General features: G+C 33.1%; 2 protein-coding genes across 2 annotated transcripts; both read right to left on the bottom strand.

Moving 5' to 3' along the window:
- Window positions 1-3,386: 3,386 nt before the first annotated feature.
- Window positions 3,387-11,964, bottom strand: LOC106137718 (uncharacterized). Its single transcript, XM_013338622.2, has 9 exons — window positions 11,754-11,964; window positions 11,160-11,367; window positions 10,538-10,850; window positions 9,831-9,990; window positions 8,052-8,197; window positions 7,585-7,717; window positions 7,095-7,316; window positions 4,993-5,163; window positions 3,387-4,227 (listed from the first exon to the last, which is right to left on the bottom strand). Exons 1-9 carry the CDS (start codon window positions 11,868-11,870, stop codon window positions 4,105-4,107), a joined length of 1,593 nt encoding a protein of 530 aa, XP_013194076.2. The 5' UTR covers window positions 11,871-11,964; the 3' UTR covers window positions 3,387-4,104.
- A 3,430-nt stretch (window positions 11,965-15,394) lies between these two features.
- On the bottom strand, window positions 15,395-26,245 carry LOC106137628 (lachesin). Its single transcript, XM_060946250.1, has 11 exons — window positions 26,113-26,245; window positions 25,062-25,121; window positions 22,653-22,756; window positions 22,182-22,389; window positions 21,261-21,416; window positions 20,604-20,732; window positions 19,256-19,393; window positions 17,634-17,798; window positions 16,726-16,797; window positions 16,553-16,621; window positions 15,395-16,247 (listed from the first exon to the last, which is right to left on the bottom strand). Exons 1-11 carry the CDS (start codon window positions 26,243-26,245, stop codon window positions 16,141-16,143), a joined length of 1,341 nt encoding a protein of 446 aa, XP_060802233.1. The 3' UTR covers window positions 15,395-16,140.
- Window positions 26,246-27,924: the final 1,679 nt, after the last annotated feature.

Genomic DNA, 27,924 nt, shown 5'->3' with positions numbered 1-27,924 from the left:
GGAAAGTGATATAAGATATGGAATAGAATATAATAGATTTATTTTCAAAATTGGATACAAGTTATCACTTATTGACGTCACACATATAGTTTCTACTTACATCAAAATAATTGTAATTAAACATTCAAATAACACCCATACGTATTTCATTTTCATACAAAGAGAAACCTTGTCGAAACCTTTGTAACAGTAGGCAGTGCGGGTGGCATTCACAGCTTTTCTAAGCGACATTAAGCCACGTAAAATCCCTGGCGTTACAGAGGCTTACTGGATTTATTTTATTAGGTTTACTTATTCCCCGTTTAGATCGGGCTATGATGACCGCTGGCCGCATTTAGAAGCTACTTAGTTAATTAAATGTGACTACGCACGAGCGAATACGTAAAATGACTGTTCGTAAAAGCTTGGCGGCAAGCAAGGTTAATGAATAGTATTTGATTTTATCTTTTAAGGTAATGTTCACCATGTAAGTAGATCATATATATATATTATAAGTACGTGTAAGTTTATGTCACTATAATTTTAAGCTACTAAATAGATAGGTTACTTTGTTCGTATACGATTAGTTTATACCACGGAATAATTAGGTTTTACGTATTGTTTAATTGTAAACAACCTTCAACTTTATTTTTGTGATTTTAAACATAATTTCAGTGAAAAAATAAACTGAATTATCAGAAAAAATAAGTTTCATTCGTGGATCGGCTGTAAACAATTCCTGCAAGAAATACGCACTAGCTTTTATGACCTCGTGCCGCTTATAAAATGAAATTTGAATTTTCCGCATCCTGCATTCACCGCAAAACCAAAAGGCACATAGCAGCGTTTTCAGGTTAACTTTGTTAGGTAGTGCATACGGTTGCTATGAAAAATTTAGTTTCGCTGTTGGTTGAGGTTATTTACATTTTAGGTATGCGTGTGCCTCGTCGCTAACATTCAAAAAATATTTTTACGTTAACAAATACAAAATAATATTAAATATTTCATTGTAAGTTTAAATAAAGCTGTTCCCTCATTGTTAATTCATTCTTATTGTTGCCTCAGTGTATTGCAAACGAAGGTGTTATGTTTCTATTATTTACCAATAATTCATTATCATTACGAGCATGTTTTAGCCCAACGTTAGGCCATCACGTTTTTGGTGTTCGCATTAGTAATTTTGACAGTCATAATTGTTATTTTACTGACTCCATCGCATGGTCAAAGGCGGATTAACACCCGGAGGGATAATATTAAACATGTATAAAAGTAATATTTCAGGCTCGCATTTTTGTCTGATGCGTCGTTGCTATTGAGACCTATAGGTACGAGTATCTTCCGAAAATTCTAATCATCTTTGTAATTTCATGATTATAGTAGTTTCTAGATTTCTCTTTCACATATACTTATGTTGATGAAAATCGGTACAATTAAGACTGGACTTTTATTCATCATCTGCCTCTCTGTATGAAGGTAGTTACGTATATTGTGGAATAGAAGCTTAGTTCGTAAAGATACTAATTGCTTTTACTGGCAAGTCTTCTGTTCAGTACTTGATTTACTGGCATTATGTCTTAATATGTCTATAATTCTCACTAAAGCCTCGAGTACTATACTCGTAAGATAAATAGTGGAAAGTAGTTTAGTTTTATATTAGTTGAAACTTTACTACTGTAAAAATATTGCAGAAAAAAATATTGAATCAATTTAATCTTGTAATTATCTATTAGCACTTCAAATTTTAAAGAATTCGAGACATTTTTCATAGACTTTTCATTTTTATTCATATGACACTTAGGTTCATTCTGATATATTGCTAAAATTTTTGAGAAGCTGCATCTGCTTAAGTATTTTCTTCTTAAAACTGTAACATTATATAGGAATATAGGTACTTTACCATTTATAAAATAACTACCTACGAGAAAGATTAATAGAAAAGTATTAAGTTCATGCTCGACTTGATAACTTTGTGAAAATGTAATAAACTATTTTATACGAACATTAACGAGTCCATGGGGATTTCAACCCTCCATTTTACTAGTCACAAAACGACTCATCAAATCGCACCGATACCATTAAATTCAGAGCAAATGCTGCAAGATAATAGTTTATAAACACAGTCGCGTCGGAACATAAAACAGGCCACAGGTATATACTCGAATGAACAGGTTATAAAAATCAGGGTACCAATTCACGAGTGAATGAATTTAATTGATAGAATGGGTTGTGGGCAAAAACAGATACGGAGTTAGTCATATTGATACAATAAAAAATAGGTTTAGAAGATATGAAATACACCTGTACAAAACTTCTTAGCACTTAATTTTATCTGAATTTATTCTCGTCATCATAACGTTTACTCGATCGCATTTTCAGCTGAATGTTAATATCTAATAGGTATAAGTACTTTACACTTGGTAAAATTTTTAGAATCTAATTATATATAAAAAGGACAATATCAATTTACAGCCTGAACCGCAGTCTAACGATTTAAAACTTAGCATGTAGGCTGCTTATGTTGTCTAGGGGTGCACTAAGAGAGGGTTTTAAGAAAACGCAGCCGGGGCCGCGAGAATAATTTGACATTTTATATTTTTTAGGTATTCATTTATTTATAAGGTGTTTGTATAACATCATTTGCCATTACATCCATTAGACCCGTGTTACAAGCCATAGGTTTATCAGGGATGTTCAAGTCATCTATCGAGTTTTAGTAGCGAAACAAGTCATAAAAATAAGGGTAAACATTCCACGGTCGGGACGTAATTGCGTCATTCTAGCATATCAAAGGTGTCCGGAATTACAAGAGCGCGCCAATGCGTTCCCGCTTACTCCGCCGTCGCGATTAAGTGATTCAATTTTCAAAGTGGCAAATTAATGAAGTCTTCACCTCTATTTTCCGCATCGGAAGTATTAAATGTGGCGAGAAAACGCCGCAAATATAGCCGGTCTGTGAAGGGTATTGAGAGGCCCGGTTTAATGAAAGTGATGAGGCAGAAATATTTGGGATTAAATCGTTTTGAAGCATTAATTCATTCTATATCGTGATTTTAGTTTTTCGATATATGTTTTTTAATTGGTTTTCAAAATATTGTAGCAAGTGAACATCCAGAGAGTTTTATTCTTAACAGATTGAAACGTCTTATGTTCTTATTTTATAGTAATGAAACAACATGGACATTAAACATTAAATTTAACGGAGATAAATATTACCTAGATATAAAAAAATAATATATTTCAAAGGTGTGATTTTACGTAAATAGCTCACTGTAAGAGCAGTTCAATAATTTTCATGGAATATTCGAAACTTGATAATACATTTAGGAATATGATAGCTTAACATTATTTATTCGTATTTCACTACTATTAGAACTAGATAAGAACAGAAGAAAAAAAAAAGATCTCAATTTTGTTAGTTTTAGAACAATTTTTAATCTACTCATCACATCTTTTTTTGTAGTCCGGATAATCTGATTACTTCAGCCCTCGAAGCGAATTCTTTAATCTCGGGAAATAAAGCTTTGCCACAATTAAGTCAATCACGCCTGTTTAACTCGATTTCCTTTTAAGAAACCTATTACAGGCCGGAGGGACTATTCCAGAAAGAGGTACGGCTAAATTGCTCTGAGGTGGAACCAGTCAATTTAAATGTTAAAAGAGTTTCATTTAAAAAATTGCCGATGCAAATGGCAGAGTGGGGACAGATTTTGAGACAAAATGCGCCTGACATTAAGTCGTATGAGCTATTTAGTCGTCCTTGATATTTTTATAGGAATGTGTAAATCTTTGCCTTAATCATCTCTGACAATAATAAGTTGAAAAGATTAATTAACAAATAGCTAGAAATACTAGCTTTAGCTACAATGTGGGTAAAAGGAGCTGAACGTATTATTTATCACATTTTAACAGTTTATTTTTTGAAACAAGAAACATAATAATAATTGTTTATAAATAATATCTTCGCTTTAATTGAATACCTATGATACATTTTACGTTTATTCAACTTCCATGATGATAAGTAGTTGCAAAGAGAGATAAATGAACAATAACAAGAAGAATGGCAATTAATGAAGTGATAATTGTTTTGATAAGCGTTAGTAATTGTTTTCTTAATGACACAATTCATTATGAATTAATATTCTCGTTCAATAATTCCCTGAGATTGCGTCGGAGTGCCTTCCCCCTGGTGTTTCTTGGTATTTTGTCGATGAATCTCACGCCTCCGCGAAGCTGCATGTAGGGACTGACCTGGTGAAATAAAATTGTATTTAAAGGTCAATGTAACCTTAATTCATGTTTGGTTTCTTATCGTCTTATATATATTGCTTCAGAAAACAGTTTTCCATAAAGTATTTAAGAGAGACATTTTAACAGAGAAAGACATAAAGTACTTTTCACCCGGGTGAAAGCACAATTACAATTGAAAATATTTTGCGCTAATGATTCGAATTTATAAAAGATTAAAAGCAACAATACATTTATAATCATTGCCTGCGACTGTATTAAACGCAAAATCACAGACATTGTGTCACAATTCTAATAGAACAAAAGGCTATTGGCGTAGCTTGTTTGAAATGTTTGGCATATCGATAACAGATGTTGGACTTTGCCAGATTATCGGATGGAAATAGCAATAACGCATAACAGGATTGGATTTGGCAGGCACGTTGATGTTAGTATATATATAGTAGGTACATTTGGCGTCTATTATACGAGGGAAATTTAACAATGATATGTTGCATAATTTTCTTGCCTTAAATCGAAGAACTGATGAATTAAAAAATTTTCATTGTCCATGTGACGTTGCATTTTAGAAGTACGAGTACTGTGATTTTGATGAGTCTTCTGAGATTTTAAGTAATAAAAAGAGGCAAAATGGAAAACTCTATACTCTTTAAAATTTAAAGAATTATTTTGATGTACCTACGTCTTTTTTCAGCAACGAAATTGTGTGACAATATTTTGATACTATTACTTTCTGTTATAAAGATGGATAACGGATAAATAAATTACCTCAGAAGCCACATAGTCCACGAGTTCCTTCTCTGTGACTTGGACCCCCGGCTCCTTCACGACAAAGGCCGTGGGTTCTTCCCCGTAATCCGGGACTATCTTCCCCACTACTGCAGCTTCCCGAACTTTCGGGTGCGCCAGTAGGATCGACTCAAGCTCTAGTGGTGCAACCTACGGTGAAAATCGGTAACGTTGGTACAACATATAACGAATGTAAAATTACACGTTATATTAACTGTTTTGATTATGCGTTTTTGGTAGATTTGTTAGTCCCCTTCGGCTTTTATTACGCAGAAAACAGATTGTACTTATAAATAATCAGTTTTATATAAGTATATTAAGTAGTTATATGATATATATGTTTTTGTAAACTGTAATATGAAGAACAATTTATAGAAGTGTTAATTCTGTACATTGAATATGTATATTAAAAAGACAAATACCAATAGTATACATGTTACTAGATTTATTTTTTTTTGTATTTATAAAGCTGTCTATTTTCAAGTGTCATCAGTTAACATATTATTTGTGAAATCGTACCTACAGAATATTGAGAATTGTTCAGGATGATCAGGATAATTTTTCAGGATGATGATACAGGAATCTATACTAATATTATAAAGCTGAAGAGTTATTTGTTTGAACGCGCTAATCTCAAGAACTATTGGTTCGAATTGAAAAATTATTTTTGTGTTGAATAGACCATTTATCGAGGAAGGCTTTAGGCTATATAACATCACGCGGCAACTACATATAAGGAGCGAAGAAATAATGGAAAATGTGAAAGAAACGGGCAAAATTATTCATCCTTGAGGGCTTCAATGATCCTCAAAATAACCATTCGACGAGGACGAAGTCGCGGGCACAGCTAGTAATTTATATTACTAGTTTGTAAATCTTTTACAACTTGTTTTCTATTTCTTATATAATTAATATTGTTTATGTTTTTTTGTACCAATTCTCGATAATGCAAACACAAACGATAATGAGCGTCTTATCTAATATAATTGTAATTTACTCTCTTATCCATTTATATATTTTAATGCCAAAGTATGTTTGTTTTCTCTCCACGGTTTATCTATTCCACTGAAAAAGTATTGCTCCCGTGGCAATTGCGATAAACGATCCACGTGAAAAAGTTGCCAAAATTAAAGTTGCTTACTTAGTCGTTCTTTAAGTCTAGTTTAAAAATTCTTACTAATACCAAATTTGTCTTTCTCTAATTTGAGTTACTAAACATACTCAGTTGACTTGTTGTTGCCATACGCTTGTAAGGAAAGCATATCGCGCTAATCTAGTAATCCGTTTGCATAGTCGCATAGTCGCATTGTATGACTTGCAAACACTAGGCTTAGATTCCTGTGTCAAATTAATGTAATATTCTCTCAGTCGATTCAGCTGTTACTATTATCTATGAGCGATAGAATTTCAGAAGTACATAGTAACGTCCCTGTTTACCACAGAGGTAGACAGAGACTAAACATTTTACTCGCTATGATCTCAACAGATTTTTTTGTTTCGTTCTGACACGTTACTCTTTTTATTTACTCGTAATAAAATAATTTCTGAATGGTGGTATATATAGCAGGTTCAAAATAATAATTGCTAACTGATTATATATAAGTAGAATTTATCTACGTAAGAAAAGTCGAATTAAAGGGGACTAACTAATTTATTCAAAACGCGCAGTCAAAACATATTAATGAACCTATGTCAACGAAAGGTAAATTATAATATCGAAGAAATTTGCTAAGGAAGGACTGTTTGTATGTCTCACGGAAAAATGCCCAGCGGTTGAGTATAAAATTTAGCTTCGGAATCCAGACACCAATTTAAAATTTTTGGAAAAAAATATATAATACTGGTCTCTTTTTTCTTGGTCATGTTAAACCTTGATTGCTAAAGGTCATATCGTAAAAAGGAATTATTATTATAACTACACAACATTATTAAACCTTAGTCGATCCCCTTCAAAAACGCCTAGGAGCTAGTGAGTTGTAAAGAACTCGTGTATCTGAATTTTGTAAGCACTTTGTAAATCATCCTTACCAGTGTATAGGTGCTTATACCAAAATGAAAAGGCGTATGAAATGCTCTATTACCTTATATCCGTCGTATACAATAATTTCTTTCATCCTGTCTACGATGTAGAAATATTTGTCGTTATCATAATAGCCGAGGTCGCCCGTTTTGAAGAATTCCTGCTCATCCAAATATGTCGACGGGTCGATTCCTATGTAGCCTTTCATAAAAACTGGCCCAGTGACGCGTATTTCACCTTGTGTGTTCGGTCCAAGTATTTTATTGGTTTGCGGATCGACGATCTAAAAATAATGCATAAATAAAAATAAAAAATTAAGAAAATACTGTAATAACATACATGTTAATGTTAATATTATTTATTTTTACTTTATTGAGACAGATTGTTTTACAGACATAAAAGTGTGTCTGGCAAATTCAATGTTTAAAATTAAGTATATCAATGTCAAGCAAAGGTGAAGTAAAATTTATACATGGATCTTAATTTTTTTAATAAGCTAGTTAGTTAGTTTATTTAAATCTAGTTTTGTTATTTTAAATTAAAAAACTTACTTTTATGATAAGGCCAGGAGAGGCCATCCCGACACTACCTGGCTTAGGTCCTTTTGTACCCCAGCTTTCAGAAGTGGGTTCGCCACATTCAGTCATTCCGTAGCCTTGTAGAACATTCTGAAGATTAGGGAATCTAGAAATGTCAATTGCTTTAATGCAAAATTTTTATTTTATTATACAACTTTAAAATAAATTTAATAATTATAACAAGATTATAACTACCAATACAGACACATAAAAAATATTTCTATTTTTTCACTAGCCATATTTTACCTTATCCCTGGATCGACAAATGATATATCTTATTAATATTGTAAATATTATTTTTAGCTTGGTGAAATACCTGTGAATAACTACTTACTAAGGATAAAACATAGCTGAAAGATATTTCCCGGACAAATCGTATAAACGCCACGACTAGTGCCTTCTAGTGAATCTTAATTGACGTACACATACGAGTAACTTACCGTATTTTAACATTTTCTATCGTTTTATTATGAAGAGGCGACGATCGTGAGTAAATAATTTTGAGTGAATCAAGGTTGTATCGGCTCAAGTCTTCAGCTTTCGAACAGAATCCGACTAATGAGGGTACTATCATTGCTACATTTATCTGAAAATATGTATTTCTTACTTATCAAAGAACATTTAAATAAATAAAAAAGAATTGAATAATTATGCATAACTATCTCAATACATGAAAGCTTTTTAGCTAAAAGCTATTAATTTATTAAATAAGGGAAATTAAAGGGAATTATAATTTTTAGCGGGCGTAACCTATTTTTTTACATTTAACTAGCTTTCCGCCCGCGGCTTCGCCCACGTGTAATTCGGTTATATATAGCGTTTTTTAATGATCTCGACAGGGCTTTTTCTTCCACAGGCTGAAATCTTGTTACAACTGGAATTAAATATAGCCTGTGTTACTCAGGGATGATGTAGCCTCGTGATAGTTAATAGAAAAAAAAATTCGGGTGTTTTATTTATGCATACCGATTACGCCGAGATTTATGGACCGATTTACGTGATTCTTTTTTTGTTCGGTAGAGTATACTTTCAAGTTGGTCCCGTTGTTACCTAGTCAGGATCTGATGATGGTATTCCAGGGAAATCAAGGGCAAACCTCAAATTTACAGGCAATTACGTTTTTGCCAATTTCATAGATCTGTTTAAGTATTTGCGTCTGATAGTCATCATCCCATGTGAATGAGCTGATGATGGAAGGTACAACTCCTCAACGGTTAGGAGTTGAAAGAAAATTCTTACGAAGTTATACGTACATGTGAGGCTATTAGGTTGACCTTAAAAAGTAAATCTCATTAACGTTAAGAATTTAGGTGAAAATGGATGCGGACAAATTTCGTCTCTTCACTTGTTTCCTTTTAGCTGTTTGTATGGGTAGTGTGAACACAAAATAGGGATTTAAAGGCGTGATGTTATTAATGTTATGCATGTAAGTACATAATTATGTATGTTATTATGTATGTTAAAGAGACGACTGAAAGTTGTCATACAAAGTCTTTTTTTTAAGGATGGGAAATCATCAAATGACCTCTACCGCTCTATGTGGAACGGAAGGGAGTGTCAGACTTTTACTGACTAAAACCCACCTCGTTCCTTCAGTTGCCCTTTGCGTTCCGGGGCCACGGTATCTCGTTAGAACTTTCCCGCAGCCCCGGCTCAGTTTATCCCGTTTCCCCCCCTTGGGGGTTGACATTTCAAAAATCGCTTCTTAGTGCTCACTTATGTTACTAAAGGAACCTCTGTTCAAAATCTCAGACTCCTATACCGAGCGGTTTCGGCTGTGCGTTGATAAATCAGTCACCCAATCGCACCCCCTAAATCACGATTGGAGGGTAGTTTGAAAAAACTTATAATGTCAAACATATTTACTTGCCTATGTACGTGTTCATGCCAAGTTTCAAGTTTATAAACCCAAGGAATAAGATTTTTCATAGAAACGTTTTTACCCCTTTTCCCCCCCTTGGGGGTTGAATTTCCAAAAATCCTTTCTTAGTGCTCCCCTACATATCCCAAGGAACCTACATTCCAAATTTCAGCTGTCTACGACCAGTAGTTTCGACTGTGCGTTGTCTGTCAGTCAGTCACTCAGTAACGGAAGAGTTTTATATATATAGATATATAAATGTAGTTTTGTGATTTTTTGTGACCTTTATAAAAGTGATTAGTATTTTTTGGGAAGTGATAGCTTCTATTATAAAATTAATTTATACAAATTTCCATACCTTGCATTCGTCGACACATTTGAGAAAGCCCTCGAGCGTCGGTTCGTTAATGTAAACCATTTTCCGACCGGCCAAAAGGAATTTATACGTCATGAAAGTGTCATAATTATGATACCATTCCCCGTAAATGAATCCTGTTGCTAATGAGCTATCTTTGAAACTGAAAAAGTCATTATAATATTACTTACATTTGCTATTTTAAATATTCGTAATAAATAATTGTATAGAAGGGAATATAAATGTCGTGCTTAGAAATAGGGCTCCGCCTCTTTCCCATGGATGTCGTTAAAGGCACCTAACGGAATAAACACGTTCATCTAGTGCAGCTCTTACCATTATGCAATATGTATAAGGTTCGGCTGCAAAGATTGCGGCGGTCAGACAGAAAAAGCTTCGTCAAAAATCTGTCTGATGATGGTCAACAGATCCACAAAGGTGTGAAATTATATCTATATTCATTTTCCCATCAGTTTCATTACAATATCTGCATGTTCATTTAAGTGCCACTTTAATTGTAATTTAGCTTTATCTTTTCGTAACTATTACAAAGATATTTTTATTCTTATATATGCATAAAGATAAGATACCATACTTTTATGGTGTTTGGAATTGATTCTCATAATCTGATAGCTACCAAGGCTGTGTAATTACAGTAAAGTTATAGTTAAATATTCACTTTCAATATTATAATAACGGTTGTAACTTACTCGTGAGGTAGACTGTTTAATATACAGTTCAAATGTGTCAATTGGACACCTTTTGGCATGCCAGTCGTGCCAGATGAGTACAAAATAAATGCAACATCGCTTTGCCCTTTAACCTTTGCTGGTTCAAAATTATTCACATTTACATGTGACAAAATGCTTTTCACAGAAATTAGACTATCTGTTTTTTCATCCAAAGTTATGTAATGTTTTATGCAGTCAAAAGTTTTCAGCAAATCCCCGTATGTGTTCCAAAATAAACTGGTGCAAACAAAATATTTCGGCTTCGTGATACTCAATTTGTGTTTGAGTATTGCTGAAAAAAAATCAAACTGGTTTTCAAACAGAAATGTCTTGATTTTTTTATTTGATTTGCAACTTTCCTTTACCTTAATACTAACTCAAAGAAAATTATTGAGAGAAAGAAATTCATTGGCTATATTGATGATAAGGATTTTCTAATACTCGTAATTTTTCTACAGGTATTTACCTGCATAAATACATGAAGTACTTTAATTTCTTTCTGCCTTAACGCATCTTCAATTTTTAGAGTTACAATATTAAATCTTCATAAAATTGGATTATAATGATAGATTTTTTTTTGTAAAAATAATATAATAATTACCGCTGCCACTCTTCAAGTCGTATGGAGTGTAAGTAGCTCCCGTGAAAACGATCGCTAAGGCCGTAGGTATGAATTCTAAACGTTTCTCCGACCCCAAGGCGACGGTATTTCCTAAACCGACCCCCAATTTCTTCAGAGCGCATGACAGGCCTACAGCATATTGAGTAAGCTGCTCGTATGTCAAGACCTCATGAGTATCTGCGTTTTCCTTAAAATATAAATATTCATTTAAATATACCTGATTAACATATCTATAAATAATATTGTGTGTAGTTTCGTGCAGTAAGATCTAAGTCACAGATTAACCCTAGAGAGATGGTGACTGAAGGTGACTTAGTCCAACTAACGCCTGGAAAATAATAATCTAATTTAACATAAAAATAGTTAACATCTTTCACAGATACTAATCCACTCATACAAATGTGTTACACCTGAATAAAATTGCTGACAGACATCATATATCCAAAACATTTTTATACAGGAAACTGAAATTGGCATGCACTTTCCTGCGGTATTGAAGAGGTGTTAGATAGTATTTCTCGAAACTTCTATACTTAATTAGAAATGGTCAGAAACACAAATCAAGAGGCTTACCAGAGCTATTTCATTTCTGTACAGGCGTAAACTATCCAGCATGAATTTCCCGAAATTCAAATGGGCTGGAACTTTCACTGTTTGATCACCGTATACAATATTGCTATTGTTAAACATTTTTATATTATTTTACAACAAATCAAGGTCAATTTTACTCGTAGTAACGTGAAGAGTGAACAAGACGACGATGTCTGTTGTAATGCAAGAAACAAATGTACAAACCAGTTTTTATTACGTGAGTGTTAATGACAATAATAGATCATAAAAGTAAACAGTTCTTTGAATCATGACTACTGTTAAACGACCTAATTATTTATAATGTGTACTTATTTTTACATTATCAAATGGGTACTTAAAGATAGAAATTTCTGACTATATGTTATCACTATCTGGCTGACCTTTCTAGTTACCTATCTGGATAGTTAATATCTAAACATACAATATTGTTATAACAAACACAAGCATCGATCTTGGTGGAGAATATTACCTATCTTACTTGCGATACGTAAAATTTTCATACATGTGTATGAAAATTTTACAGCGAAAAGATAAGAAAATTGATCATTGTTTTTTAATGAAACCTTAATAAATATGCAACTAGTGCTTACGCTTTGTATTGACAGACAAACATTAGTCATGTTTTTGTTTGCTTGTACACCTAACAACCATGACGCAATGAAATTGTTTACAATGACTTAAATTTGTATTATTCTCTTCTTCTGAAAAACGTGATAAACGCTTAAGTTTTTCTCAGAGATTTCTCATTACTAAAATGATAAACAAATATTGTAATGGCAGGGCGGTAGCAAACAAATGATCGCTTCACAAAGTATCAAATAAAATCTCTTTATACACAAAGCCGCGTAAATCCGAAACTGTTGTTATTGAAATCCGACTGCAAATTTGAATTTTTATTAGCCAGTTTTAAAAATAGACGAAAAAGAATATTATTTTCCACCCACGTGATTTGGTCGCTTTCAATTTAATTAAGTTTATTTTATAAAACAAAGCAGGTACATTTCTTGGCCTGTGCGTATTATTTTGTTCTCTGTTTTTCATCTATAGTACCATAGCTCATTCGTTGGGATGAAGATAAGGAAGGTATCCTATAAGAGTGTATCAATGTTTTTACTCTTTCTCTTTTTCCAACTAGTTAATTTTTTTACTACCAAACAAATAAACGCCTTTTGCACATCATCAACTTGTTGTTAATTAGCTGTTGCCTTTGCATAATAGGTATTTCAATTATTCCTATAGGTACAGTGATATGCCAATCTATAATGCTACCCATATAGATGTAGCATTTTCCGGTAAATATTTTTAAATTGCGTTATCTTACGTTTTTCCCTATTGGTTTGTGCAAATGACAAGTTAATACATATTTTACGTATTTATTTCTTGCGGGGTAGACAGCGTCATAAATTTCGAGAAGAACTGAATGCCACTGCGATGTATTTAGATTACTATTCGATTAAGTACCTTTTTTGCATATCTCTTAAAGCATCAATACTTACCTATATTTTCATACCAATCTCAAGTATTCAAAATTATTTTTCTTGTTCTTTAATAACATATGATTTCAGTAACTTTGAAATGGAAGAACTGCACGTAATGCCGTTCTAAAATAGCTTGTGATTGCTCGATTTTGTGAGATTGCCACCTTCACTCGGCGCGATTGGAAATTCACTAGTATAAAACTCGAATGCAGTAAATTACTAAGTAAGGTATCGATTTGTCGGGATAGTAAAGGGCACTGCACTTTCTATGGTCCTACTAAGGGAATCACGGTAGTGTTTCCATATTCTAAATCAAAGGGCCAACCAAGAATGAGACAAACTTTATTGTAATCATTTGTTATTAACGTATTGGAAAATATACGGTCGACCCTGTAGTGCAAGCAATACCTAAGTAAGTGTGGCATTAATTAAACAGGAGCCGTATAAATACTGTTTATCGCGTATGTAAGAAGGAAGAATAATTTACATTTCTACATACAAATGGGGCTTGATAATGTTAGATGTAGTGGCATTACACTTTTAGACGAATACTTTATAAACCAAGCATAAAGAACTTGAGACTTTGGGTTTATACCTCTATGAAAACTGATTAATAACTAGAAGAGATTAGTTTCCAAAACCAATAAATACTTATACTTGAAAAGTGTTACTTAGTTAAGTATTAAATTGCAATTTTTTTATCGCCCTTCTATATTTTATTTATTAATTCTTTAAAGAATTAAAGATCTCAGGAGTTAATGTTTTCTTTTCTCCAGTTAATTCATACCTAATAACCGCCAATTATCGGTCTCTGTGGCGAAGCGGTAGTGCGCTTGTCTGTGACACCGGAGGTCCCGGGTTCGACTCCCGACCAGGGCATGATAAGAAACGAATTTTCTATGATTGTCCTGCGTCTTGGATATTTATCTATATAAGTTTTTGTTATAAAATATAGTATCGGTCGAGTAAGTATCTCGTAACGCAAGTCTCGAACTTATTTTGAGGCTATCTGTGTAATCTTTCCCGTATTTATTTATTCATTTTCTGCATTCTTTTCATTATTATAAATAACATCATCATGTGCCTGGAGAGTACACTAAACCAAGGGGATGTTGCGAAATTATGCAGGGATCATTTGGAATACAAGGATGCACTTAATGCCTACCGTTCCAGTAAAAAGTTCTACGCAACTTAACACAAATTAAATTATATCACTTATTGTTGAGTAAGTATCAAGGGTTGACCTCTGTTGTACTTATCTAAAGTCAAAAAATGAAATTTTAAAGCCTGTTTTTCATATTTAAATATTTTGTCACAGTAAACTATTCACAGAAAATTTATTCCTGAAAAATAATAGGTATTTGAAGCCGCATTGATCGAGCAATTTTCAGAAATGTGCTGAAACTTAGGCTTGGTAGTCTTACACAATGCAGCTATAGTGAAACCTTTTGAACTATTATTACCCAGAAAATAGTATAATCTATTTGTTTTTAAACGCAAATTATTGGTTTAAAGGAAATGTGAGTATGTGAGTTATGCCATTACAAAATTAGCGGTCCGACAGTTCTTCACCCCGTGTTCAGTCAGAGCCTTTAACACCCGTAGATAATAAACCTTTTACTCGTAAAAGATTTTTCTTGATCCGTCCAGCATATCTGATGCCTATATACTATTAGCATATACAAACAAACAATCAAAGTTATGAACTTTATTTAGATTGAGTATTTTAGACGTGTATACGTGATAGAGTGATTCAGACGTACTCACTTTAGATTTAAGTTCTATGTTTGTATATTGATGTTTAGTGAAAATGCTACATTGTAATTTGCTCCGCCGCTTATTTTACACTTGCGCTTTGAAATCGGTAGCTAGTAGATATAATTATACTTAAGTAAGGTTGACGTCATTAGGCAATACCTTGCATTTTATTTAAAAACAAATCTTTATTTCTATTATAAAATTACAGCGGACAAGCTGCCGCCAGACCTCTGTGACAAAACGTTAACACTACTTTCTTGTACAAGTATTGTCTACAAGTAACTAATCGTAGCCTACCTCTGAATGGGGCGAAAAATGAAACGAAGCAGGTATGTAAAAGAAGCAGTATATGGTTCAATAATACACAATTTTCAGCATTAATTTATTTTTATTTTACACATTTATTTGGCAGTCCCATCTGTGGCAGTTGAGTAAATTATAAAATGTTATTATAAGTTGAATATTCTAAAGTGTCTGAAACATTTATCGTCAATATATAAATAACAGTAAAATTGTATAAGAATGCGTTTTGTTTGCACAATTGCACATATAAAATGAAATATTCTCATTATCTGAATCATCTGCTTAAGCCAGTAGTACATTTACTTATTTTACTTCATTACTGTTACATCAAATCTAACCCATTTTATTGGAAAGTCTCTACGAAGTTTCAAAGTGGACAGGTAATTCGGTCTATCACCAAATATTCAAATCTAATTAGGCGTCTTTATACAAAATCGATGTAGTAGAAAACTTTGTAGGTAACTTTACTTACTACCTACGAACAATTATTATTTCCAATGTCATGTCACCAAACTAAACAGAAACCTACTAACAAACAAATCGATTTCAAACAAATCATTAAGTATCTTTAGCAACATGAACAAATTCAGAGTCATTTTATAAAGATAAAAGAAAAAAAACTTATTTGTGTACTCATTTTGCTGTTAGTAATAGATATATGAATATTTACTCTAACGGCACATACAAATAATTCTATTTAGTGCTCAATATTGAGGAAAAATTATTTCTATGATGCCGTCAACAGTAAAGATTAAAGGAAAATTATTGTCCATTTATGTATAAGAAATTATAAATACAAATGAAAAATGTGCTAAAAAGGAGAATATTTATCAGGAACATAGAATATTTTTGAGCACTAAAATTAAATGAAACAATAAAAAGCAAGGAAAAATGGAATTCTTGTTACGATATGCTGAATCGCTGTCGCCGCCGAAGTCTGAAACAAAACAAAATGAATATACAAAAGCGAAGTGAAAAGCTCGTGCGGCCCGATATGCAATCGAAGAGATTATGTTAGAAAAAACACAATTAATTTTGGAGAAGAAATAAACTTACGTATTTTTTACCGTTAAATAGGTTCCTGAGTTTTTACAGTCTAGTTCAATTTTAATTTTTTTACAGGTAATATGTAGACCCTTATATGCGATTAACTAAACTGATTTCCCTTTGAGATGTTTGTAATAAAATAATGCAGGTTTTACTATTATCTACTCGATAACTATGCGTTAAGAAAGTAATTACCAAAACCCATATGGACGAAGCCTCCGTGAAAATTTGAGCTGATCGCGTCGTTCTGATCTCGATTAGGATCTGTTGGTATAATACATAAATACGATCAGTTAAACATAGATAAAGACACCTTGTGAATAAAATCATTGAGCATTAATATGGTTTTACACTTAAAGTTGAAGTACCTTTTTTCTTCACAGTTTCATTGTCCAAAGGTTTTGGAGAAGTAGTGAATGCTGACGGCGGTGCAGGAATTTCTGTAAACGAAACGTTTTGGTATATACAATGAAAATAATCAGAATTACGTCGAAAATTGAAAAATAAGCACCTACGGGCACTGCAATATTCTACACATATTCGCTATAGCATTTTGATCCAATTGATAATGCGAAGTTCCCTGAGATTGCAATAATCCAATCCAACCTCACTATCAGACAATATGTTTAAGACTTCAAAGATAAATATTATATTTAGAGACACCCAAAGATACTATATTTTACAGTAAAACAAAAAAGTTACATCTAAGATGATGGCGAATCACATGAAGAAGTGTAGTTCATTATGTATTTATTTTAATTTAAATTCTTTACTCCATAAAGACCGGATAATAAACTATCAAAAATCTTTTGACATACTTTTTATAACGCCTACTAGAATTGCCAAAATTAAAAGTACTTTACATGAATACTCGTATATCTGAATATGACTATTCAATTTGCAGTTTCTAAGATTAGGTAATAGGCAAATAAGTACAGTGATAACGTGGATAAGAAGATGGTACTAATGTAGTTTTCAATAGCTTTGGTTGTTTTTTCTGTTATATAAAATACAGTTATACAAAGACCAACTAGATTGCTAGGTTATTTAGGATAGTTGACTCTGTTATACGTCATATTCCATCTTTACGCAACTCTAAGGTTAACCAAAAAGTTAGAAAGACAAATAAGATTATACATTAAAAAAAATACATTGAAATATCATTAAATATTTCAACGATTCTAAATGAACCAGGCTCTAAAGCGCAGCGTTGAAAGATGCAACTTCAGAAAGGGAAAACGGTAATAAAAATAAAATAGTAATATAATTATAATACCATCGAGCTTGATGATCCCGTCGGTCTCTCCTAGGGAGTTCTTGGCGATGCATTTGTAAAAGCCGAAGTCCTCCTTCGTAATGTTCCGTATCTTGAGCATCATAAACTTGTTGTACCCGCTGTCCATTGGGAACGCTTCGTACTTGCCACCTACAATTTCCATTTCTACTTAAATATAAAACCTGCATTTTTTATCACTACTTTGTAATTATGAAAAAGGAAATGCATCTGTGAAAAAATTATAATATTAAAGAAAAAAATTATAAAATAATTAGATTGCTCAACTGAATTACCACAATTTAAAAATAATAAAGCGCATGAATTTGCATAAAATCGTTAAATTAAAAAAAGTTATGATTATTCCAAGAATCAAACTGTGTGATCAAATCTTAATGAATTTCAATAATAAATTTCCAGGTTTTTTAACAACTCGTAAAGGGATATAATAATTGTGAAATAATTAAATAAGGGCCGATAGCATTGGATAGCATGTCATTTCTTCTATAGATATCAAGGGAGAACTCTTATAAAAAGAAAGCAGAAGATATTAATGAACTAAATAATAAGAACTTAGAAATCAGATAGCTTTGGAAAAAAGTAAATATCAATGAAAGACACGTTACACTTTGTACTTTCTGTGTGTGTCCCTTTTTTATTGCTGTTTCTCTCAAATTGAGTATATTACAGATGACCTATATAGCTCACTTATCTTAAGTGAATGCTTCTTATCAAATATTATATAAATAGCGACATATCTTAATAGCACAGGATTGTTAATAACTGGCAATTAATGAATAATTATTTAAACAATAACATTTATAATTTAATTAATTCGCTAATAATAAATATTGCAAGATAACTATTCACTTCAAAAATAGAGTAGCTATATATTATTTCAACGAATCCAAATGTCAATCTAAAACCATATTAATATTGTGTAGTGACTGAAGTAAGTATACCACACAATGTAATATTGAACATAGCTACCATTTATCATCTACGAGTAAGTAAATGCGGTTGCTGTCGTGTATGGCATCGAATGTATCACTGATTTATGAGTTCATAATGAAAATAGTTCTGGCCAGAACTTTGGGGCTTATTTGTACACAAATGAAACTATTTATAATGGACTGTAAAGCAAAAGAGAGCTTTGAAATACTACCTTGGTAACACGTGAAACGTGTCTTGTAATAAAAGAGGGTTTTATAACTATCAATGTATAGATTGATAGATACAAAACTTGTATTGGTTAAAATTACTATATAACAAAAGTTACTTATCCTTACTAATGCTAAGGTATTGTACAAAGTACTCGAGCACTATTTCTTTAGACTTTCAATTAATTTAGGAGTATGTATTTTTCTTCATGTGAATGTAATAAAACGTTGCTTCAACAATTCAATTCCTTTGACCTCAAAAAGGGAACCCGTTTCCTCTATATTTCTTGGAGACAGACTGACTGACTGAGGTCGAAAATCAGTGGTAGAAGTTGAGATGATGTAGCTCTTTGTAGTTAACAATATATATGTCATATTTTTAAACTTCTGTTTGCCTTCTGAAACATCTCAGCAGAAACCTTCAACTCCACTTTACTATAAACGTAAACAAATACAAAATCTTACCGGAGATGATCATGTCTCCTCTGTCAGTGGTCCAGTAGTTGATGGAGGAAGGGAACGCCTCAGTGTGGCACTCCAGAGTCACGTCCTGCCCTATATAAGCTCCTTCCAGCTGGTTTGGTATCGATAGCATCGGTGGAACTGTTACAAATAAACTATCTTAGAGTAGGTAATAACTCTATCCTATCAGGGCACTAATCACTACTACTACTACTTAATCACTGAACCCTTAGACAAATCATTATTATAACCTTTTTAAGTTTCACTTGGCAATGATTTGGCTGCAAGGTAATTAAATCAAATCGGGACTAGACTAGACTAGAGTGTTGAAAATTTTAACTAGGTACTGCACATGAATGTTAATCAAAGTGTTAAAAATTTGACACTTTAGTTGAAATAGGTGTAGGAAACCCTAAGGGAAGTCTAATGCATCTGGAAAGCTAGTCTTTCACTAATAAAATAAGGAATTATTTTAATAGCTCCAGTGAAATATTTTTTTCAGCTCTGTGATTATTCAAACCTTTTTTTAGACTAGTTACTGTAGTTTTAATAGATAGGTACTGACAAAACTTATTTTCACTGTTGAATGATAGATTTCGTAATTAAACCCAACTGAAGTTCTGTTGATAGGTATCTACCAATAATTTATGCGAATTCCTTAGAAACGACGTGTAGATTAAGGAGAGTTTGTAAATTAAGTTAGTTGGTGGATATCGATAAAGCCAAATCATTTTCCCAAAGATACACACTGTAATTAAAATAAAAAGAATTTCTTAGGTTTCCAATCTAACTTTAAGATTTTGGACCGACCTGACAAACATAGCCACATTTTTTATTTTTTTTAGTTGTCTATAAAACAAAGCAAACGTTTTTATGGATTTTCGTAATCTTTGTATTCTGATGATATTACACCGTTCTCGAATAATTTAAGGTTTTAAAATAAACGCACAAGCAGAGGTCAGGCCCCGAAGCATGGTGGCAGAAGGTGCAACAGGGAACACGGCAAGATGAGGGAAGTGAAATACATAGCCGTAGCTACTTGACAGGCCAATGCAAATTACCTATCTAAGGAAGGAACCTTGACCAAAGTTAGACAATATTCTTAGTTTTTTATTTCTTTCTATGTATTGATAGTGAGTTCTGGTTATCCTAGGTTTTCGGAAACCTTAAACGGGCACTTCAATAAACAGCTGATGGCAAACTAAAGTTTAATCTATTTTTATTATTTTAAATTTATATTACTGTGTTTGTGGAGGAAGCAATAAAATATTTAATTTTATTTAGTTGTACATTAAAGCTGCTCCTATTTTTGAAAAATAATTTTACATTTATTCATAAGAGCCATACTCACATTGCACCATAAGCATGATCCGCTTACTAATTGAGGGCGGGACGCCATTCGACGCGATGCAGAGGTAGGCTCCCATGTGAAGCCGAGACACCTTCGTTATTGTCAGGGTTTCGCCGTCCACGACGCTCACTGCCGGGAAACAAGGGAATTTGTCATGTGCAAAGTATATTGTTGTTGTAATATATAAGTATGTTGTTGTAAAATATTGGGTAATTTTATGTTTTTTATAGGTACTACACTAACGGTATTTTATAATAACACTTATATTTATTGCAAAATAAATGCAAACTTAATATAAAAATCGTTTAATCACTCGTTTAATCACAGTACAAATCTGCAGAATTGTGAACAGAAAGCTGGCAATGCTGATTCTCTCAGCTCTATAATTTCCGCCTAAAAAAGGCTGATAAACCCCAAGGTCACACAAGTAATTAGGTCAGAAGTTTCTATTTCTGTTCCATATGATTAGTTGACAGTTAAAAGAACCATGAAGTTAAGATAATCAATACTTCCCCATTAATTATTATGATAAGTTCCTACCTATAATAGCCAGTAGTTCTAACATTTAGGTATGTTTTTCGACAGCTAATGCTATTTCTAGGAATCGAAATTGCAAATGTTAACTAAATCAACCACAAAATACAAACAAGTATATACCTGATAATCCGTTGTAATTAAAATCCTGGCCGTCCTCCCGTCGCCAAATGACGTAAGGGTCCGGGTACCCCGAGGCCCGACATTGCAAGGTCACATCGGACCCTTCCCTCACCACCATATCCGTAGACGTCATGTTATCGATGATTGATGGCGGAACTATAGTAAACACCAAATTACGATGTTTTATTTACAATATGATGTTATCTTTGACAGTTAATGGTCATAGTATCTACACAATAGAACAATCTGACTCTCGTTAGGTCTGTCTGTAAGTCACACACGAAAGTTTATTGAAGTCTGTAAAGGTAAGTCTAGGGTGAATGGTGTATTTTTATGTGTGATCGTAATCTGTTTTAACAACCTAAATGTTACACTCTTTTGAAAATATTTTTTATTATTTTTATTCTGTTAATAGAAAAGACACCGATACACTCATGAAGACCATAGTAGTCAATTTGTTGTGTTAAAAAAATCTTTGTATGAACATCTATTGAGAAAATATTACAACATAAACCATAATATAGCGTTTATACTTTCCTCAATAGATGTTTATACATCCTTAAAACTAATAAGTCATTTCCACATTCACTTATTTTTTATTAAGTAGTATTGTCCAGAAATGTTTTAAGTGTAAAAAATACACGTTGGTCCTCAATAAATTATAGAAATACGCATCATGTCGTATAGAGTAGATGTAGATACTGCATTACGTGAGTTATTTGCAACAAAGAGTAGCGTAAAGCAAAATTACACATCGCACCCCGCAATTTAGTGGCAGTCAGTTTAGATCTCTCTTCAAATGCGTCTGACTAGCCGTGCATCTAAACCATTCTACTACTTGACTTGACACGCCTTAATATTCGTATAATCCGGCTTTTTCTAGTAACGGTGTCATGTAATAATCGCCTTATTTATTTTTACCTATAACTTGTAGGTATCCCTTCCTGGAGCGCATGGGGTCAGTGTTGACCTGACACATGTACCAGCCGCGGTCCACCTCCTGCACGTTCTTGATGTGCAAGTACCAAGACCGGTGGTCGTTGTACGACAGGCTGATGCGGGGGTTCTGCGTTATTATGTTGTGGTGGATGCTCAGGATTGTCTGGGTGTCCATTCTAACCCATGCTACCTAAAAAGTTATTGAAAGTTAGGTAAATCTGTAGGTCTCATGCCCTACTGTCAGTATAAGCTAGGTAAAATGTAGAATATTGTAAGCTAATCAAAACTTTACTAAGGAATCAAAAAGCCAAAAATAATATATTTTTCCTGCCTAATTTGTTAAAGATTGTTTATACCAAACCTTATATTGTTTTACATTTGCGTGAAAATAAGAGCAATATTTTCATGAGCTTAACAAATGTAGTAATATATGTATTGTAATCATTTGTTTACCTTGAATCCCCTCAAATTGTCAACAACGCATGCTAATAAAGCATCTCTGCCTATAGTGACCGTGGCGTTAGGTATCGGCTCAGCGAACCGAGGGTACATTGACTCTGGAAAGAAACGATTCATGTTAGTCTAGGATCCTAGTGCTTCCTTTTTCTTTTATATTATGATTTGCTTGAAACTGATTCGGATTTAAAATTAAGGCCTAAAACTTCGAATAAAATTTTGTAAAATTAACAAGGGTTATTAACAATTAACTTTATGTTTGTTTTTGTAATAAGTTTATCTTTATGTTAAGTGTTGGTTAATCAAACCGCAATATGCTGTAACATCGCCGGTTAAGTTAGATAACACACTGCGCAATGTCTAATACCTAGACATAAAACTCTACCAAGTCATATAAATAAATTGCATTGCAGACATAATATGGTTTATTGACACACTTACGTACAAAAATAAGAGGAACGTTAACAAACGAGCACTAGGATCTAGGACTATAGTAGAGCTGTAAACATGTTTACTAGTGCTAAAGTTTCTGGATCGATTGTGTCAGTAAAAATGATGTTCTTTTGGTGCCAAGATGTCTGGATCGAGACCGAAGTCCCATGGCGGCCGCCTATTTTGAACGGGGAATTCGCGCATTCTAACAATATACTTAATGTTCTATAAGCTTGCAATGGAATTTGATTGACCTTATTCTATTTTTAACGATGTTTGTAATAAAGATTTATATTTTAAGACATGAATATGAGAAGTAACTGTCCATAAACTTCTTAGAAATGTACATGTTAAAAGACAAAGTATTTACGATTTCTTAAAAGATTTATACGTCCACAGTATCCAACAGTAATCAGACAGATTTGGAGAAATCATGTATGAAAATGTGTCACTTTTCTTTTTTAGTTCTCCATGAAAAATAGAATTAACATATTTAATAGAAATATCTTTGTCAATTATTTTTTTAATAATTCCGTATCGCAACATGTTTTGGCAAATAAAAATAAAATCAACATTTAGTAAAATCTGATACGTTGGCCCAACAGTCACCATTGAAACTGTTAAAGGCTTTATTATTTTTGCATCGATGATGGGAAAATACACAACCATTTTATTTGCAGTGCTTATTTTATCTCACACATTGTGATTTCGTATACAAATTAAACAATGAAACAAATGGTAATAAAATAATTATTTACTTACAACGTTTCATTTAAAGTAAATCTGAGCTTATACTCGTATGATACGGTTTTATTTTTAATCGTATTAAATTGAAGCCCATATCATAAACTAGTTATTAGAAAAATAAAAACTAAAAGCCCATTTTTCAAATAGAATAAAACGTACTCCGAGTCTAGTCAATGGACATAACAGGAATCCAGTGTAAAGCGAGACAGAATAGGACCCCGTGATAAATGCCCGGCCCGCGAACGACAAATAGCGGTTTGTTCCAGTATCACTCTCTCACCGGCAAAATAATGTATCAGGCCAATGGTAAAACCCCTCACTAAATCTGAACCTTTAAAAAGTTACACGACACAAAAAGGTCTGCGAGATTGTGGTTGTAATGCGCAAATGGTTACATATTCCCGTGCGAATGTTTCGGGCTGTTAAACAAAGAGACGGCCTTTAGTGGGAATACAGACGTTGACTTTTTCCATTGCAATTCTAGATTTGTTTTAGTTAAGACCTTATTGCCATATTGTAGTAGATATATGTTCTTTTTTAAATGTGCCAGTAACCTAATAAAGTACCTATCTATGTTTGTTCGAACAAGTTTTGTAGATTTAAGTTTTGAATATAAAAAAGATTCTATTAGATTTAGATATTTTTTGTAATAGTGCCGTGTGGTTCCCGGCACTATTACAAAAAAGAATAGGACCACTCCATCTCTTTCCCATGGATGTCGTAAAAGGCGACTAAGGGATAGGCTTATAAACTTAGGATTCCTCTTTTAGGTGATGGGCTAGCAACCTGTCACTATTTGAATCTCGGTTCTATCATTAAGCCAAATAGCTGAACGTGGCCATTCAGTCTTTTCAAGACTGTTGGCTCTGTCTACCCCGCAAGGGATATAGACGTGACCATATGTATGTATGTATATAAAAAAGATTGCCACATAGTAGTAGATATATGTTCTTAACTTAATAAAGAATCTATGTTTATTCGAACAAGTTTTGTAGATTAAAGTTTTGAATATAAAAAACAATATTGCTGAGCAAAAACATATCCTACTTACTCTTCCTTCTAAAATGATGGACCAAATTACTTTTTTTATTCAATTCACCCAAATTTACCACGAACAAGTTAGGTAATTAGATTCAAAACTGTTCGTAATTCAATCGGAATAAGTTGTTATGTCAGGAGTACGGACATGTTAATCTACTTTAGTTGCGTACAAGCGAATGCACTTACCGTCGGGAACTTCTATAGGTGCCACAGACACTACATTTTGCCCGCTGGGTAACTCCCGACCTGAAATCAAACAAAAAATATAAGAAATAAAATCAAAGGGAACATTTTCACCATTTACGCTGCTCATTTAAGTAATGAATTTTTCACTCATTCATTCATATGTGACGTGACGTCTACTTCCCTTGCGGGGTAGACAGATCCACCAGAAAACATTAATTATTAAAATACACATAACTCTATAGTTATTATCTATACGTTCATAAAATATATCACAATTAAATTTATTTATTCAACAACTTGTTATAAATGGAAAATCTTTTGATCTTGAGAAGTACGACGCTTTTAAAAACGAAATTTCCACCAGCAGATCCAATTACATTTAATTTGATTCTTAGAAATCACATAAAAATGTAAAAGCGCTATAACATAAGTAGGTTTGCTTTCCTCAAATCTTGTCAAAAGTTGTTTTTAAAATAAAATTAGCTTTTTTTGACTACGATACCTATGAGGATTAAATGGAGTCAAAACGCGATGGTATGTTTTTATTGAAAGCAAAATTTGGTCGTAAAATAAAATAGAAATCCCATCTGAAAATCCGATGAATTGGCGCACTGTTGGTGTTGAAACTAATTGATTTTTATTTCGATGATGATACATCGTCAATTTTGGGCGATACGATACCTTTATTTGATTTTTTTTTCAATTAAAAGGAATTTGTGGATAAACTGCAAAGCCTTGTTTGGCATGCCAAAGGTGTAGCAGCTTGCATACTGTGGTTACATACATCATTTCCGGAAATCAAAATTTAAATTAAATGAATCCGGATAAACAATCGAAATGCATCATCGTCAATCATCATCAATTTCGTGGTCACACTTAGTAATTTTCAGTTCTTTTTTTCTACATAGATTTTAATTTCCTCTTTCCAGACGCATGAAGTTAAAACGTATGACTATGACAACTTTTACAAACAACAAAATCATCATCACTTAAAATTATGAACTCCATTTTTCATGTTAATATCCAAACACGTGTAAATTACACCACTTACAGCTAGGGTTGACACATGAATAGCGTAAAGTAATGCGCGTTAATTGTCTCGCCTTAACTAGGATAGGTTTTTGTGAGTGTGCATTACGTCTCGCGATGACAGCCCTCTTCACGGCTCGACAGGATTGTTCCATTATCGAATCGACTAGGAGTTATGAGTAATTTGAGGCAACCCTCATATGGATGTGGCATCAATTACTTTTTTCAAAAAATTTATAGAATATTTTTAATTTGAAATATAATTTTAAAAATGAATAAAAAAATAAATTACATTTTACAACTAGATTTTTAACATATTACCTATACTATGTGAAATGTATCGCTGTCTTTTTATGTCAATAATATTTAAAGCAAATTGATAGAACTCACCAGGAATGTATAAAAAAGTGTACTGAAAGAATCATTTTACTTTCAAACAGACAATTTATTAGTTTTGCCGTGTGGTTCCCGGCACCAATACAAAAAAAATAGGACCAATCCATCTCTTTCCCATGGATGTCGTAAATGGCGACTAAGGGATAGATTTACAAACTTAGGATTCTTTTTTAGGCGATGGGCTAGCAACCTGTCACTATTTGAATCTCAATTCTATCATTAAGCCAAATAGCTGAACGTGGCCGATCAGTCTGATCAAGGCTGTTGGCTCTGTCTACCGACAAGGGATATAGACGTGATCATATATATGTATTTATTAGTTTAAAGTATATAAATATATATGTATATTAAACGCCTCCCAAGTGCGCAGGTATACATCCTGTATAATAAATTTTACGAGTATGTACATTGGTAATAAATTGTAATTATGGAACGACCATTTAATTGATACATTTTAAATTAGTATAATCGAATCACGGTTATGACAATCGTCGACCTCAAATCGGCGTTAGGAAATAATTTGATATCAAAATATTTAATATATGTATATCAAAAGCAATTACATTCAGTCAGAAAAGTATCGGGAATGGATTATTTATTTATGGTTCCAAATTCAAATTTTTGTTTTTTTTGTTGTTGTTAGATTGGCACAACTGTTTTCCATTTTGGCGCGGAGTTTGAGTTGCATCTGTTGTTTACATTAAATACAGTGCTATTTTTAGTTATATCATATCTAGTGTGTATTGCTAATTTCATAATGGATAAAAACATCGAACAAAGAGTTTGTCTTAAATTTTGCATTGCCAATGGAATATCGTATTCGGAGTCACTGAAAATGTTACAGAAGGCTTACGGTGAATCGACTTTATCAAAAACTCGTGCTTATGAGTGGTACAAAGCGTTCAAAAGCGGTCGAGATGTGATGGAAGATTTGCCTCGCTCTGGTAGGCCATCAACGTCTGCAACTGAAGTTAACATCGCAAAAGTGAAGGAAATAGTGACTGAAAATCCTCATTCAACTTTGAGAGAGATAGCCACCGAACTTTCTGTATCTCACGAGTCGATCCGTACCATTTTAACTAATAATTTGGGTATGAAACATGTTGCCGCTCGGCTAGTCCCAAAAGACCTGAATTTTTTTCAAAAACTCAATCGCATGAGAGTCGCTGAGGACATGCTAGAACGAGTCAATTCCGACCCAACATTCATGAAACGCATTGTTACTGGTGACGAGACGTGGGTTTACGAGTTTGACATGCAAACTAGTCAACAAGCTTCGGAGTGGCGCCTTCCAACTGAACCGAAACCGAAAAACCACGCCAAAGTCGTTCAAAAGTCAAAGTCATGTTGACTGTTTTCTTTGACTATCGCGGTGTTGTGCACTCGGAATTCTTGCTGGAAGGTCAAACGGTAAATAAGGAATATTATTTGAGTGTTA

This window comes from Amyelois transitella, chromosome 10 (assembly GCF_032362555.1).
Source record: "Amyelois transitella isolate CPQ chromosome 10, ilAmyTran1.1, whole genome shotgun sequence".
In the NCBI taxonomy this organism is placed as follows: Eukaryota; Metazoa; Arthropoda; class Insecta; order Lepidoptera; family Pyralidae; genus Amyelois; species Amyelois transitella.
The sequence above is the reverse complement of the archived record's forward strand: the minus strand, read 5'-3'. Positions and strand labels throughout refer to the sequence as shown.

Bases quoted from the DNA above. Each gene is read 5' to 3' on its own strand.
- LOC106137628 (XM_060946250.1), bottom strand. From the start codon at position 26,245: ATGGAACAATCCTGTCGAGCCGTGAAGAGGGCTGTCATCGCGAGACGT. The intron at 20,733-21,260 runs GTATATACTTGT...GTTTCCCGGCAG, and splicing joins TAATTACAACGGATTATCAG to TGAGCGTCGTGGACGGCGAA. The intron at 16,622-16,725 runs GTACTTCAACTT...TTATACCAACAG, and splicing joins TGAAACTGTGAAGAAAAAAG to ATCCTAATCGAGATCAGAAC.
- LOC106137718 (XM_013338622.2), bottom strand. From the start codon at position 11,870: ATGTTTAACAATAGCAATATTGTATACGGTGATCAAACAGTGAAAGTT. The intron at 10,851-11,159 runs GTAATTATTATA...ATTTTTTTTCAG, and splicing joins CGACTTGAAGAGTGGCAGCG to CAATACTCAAACACAAATTG. The intron at 5,164-7,094 runs GTAATAGAGCAT...TTTTCACCGTAG, and splicing joins TTGTATACGACGGATATAAG to GTTGCACCACTAGAGCTTGA.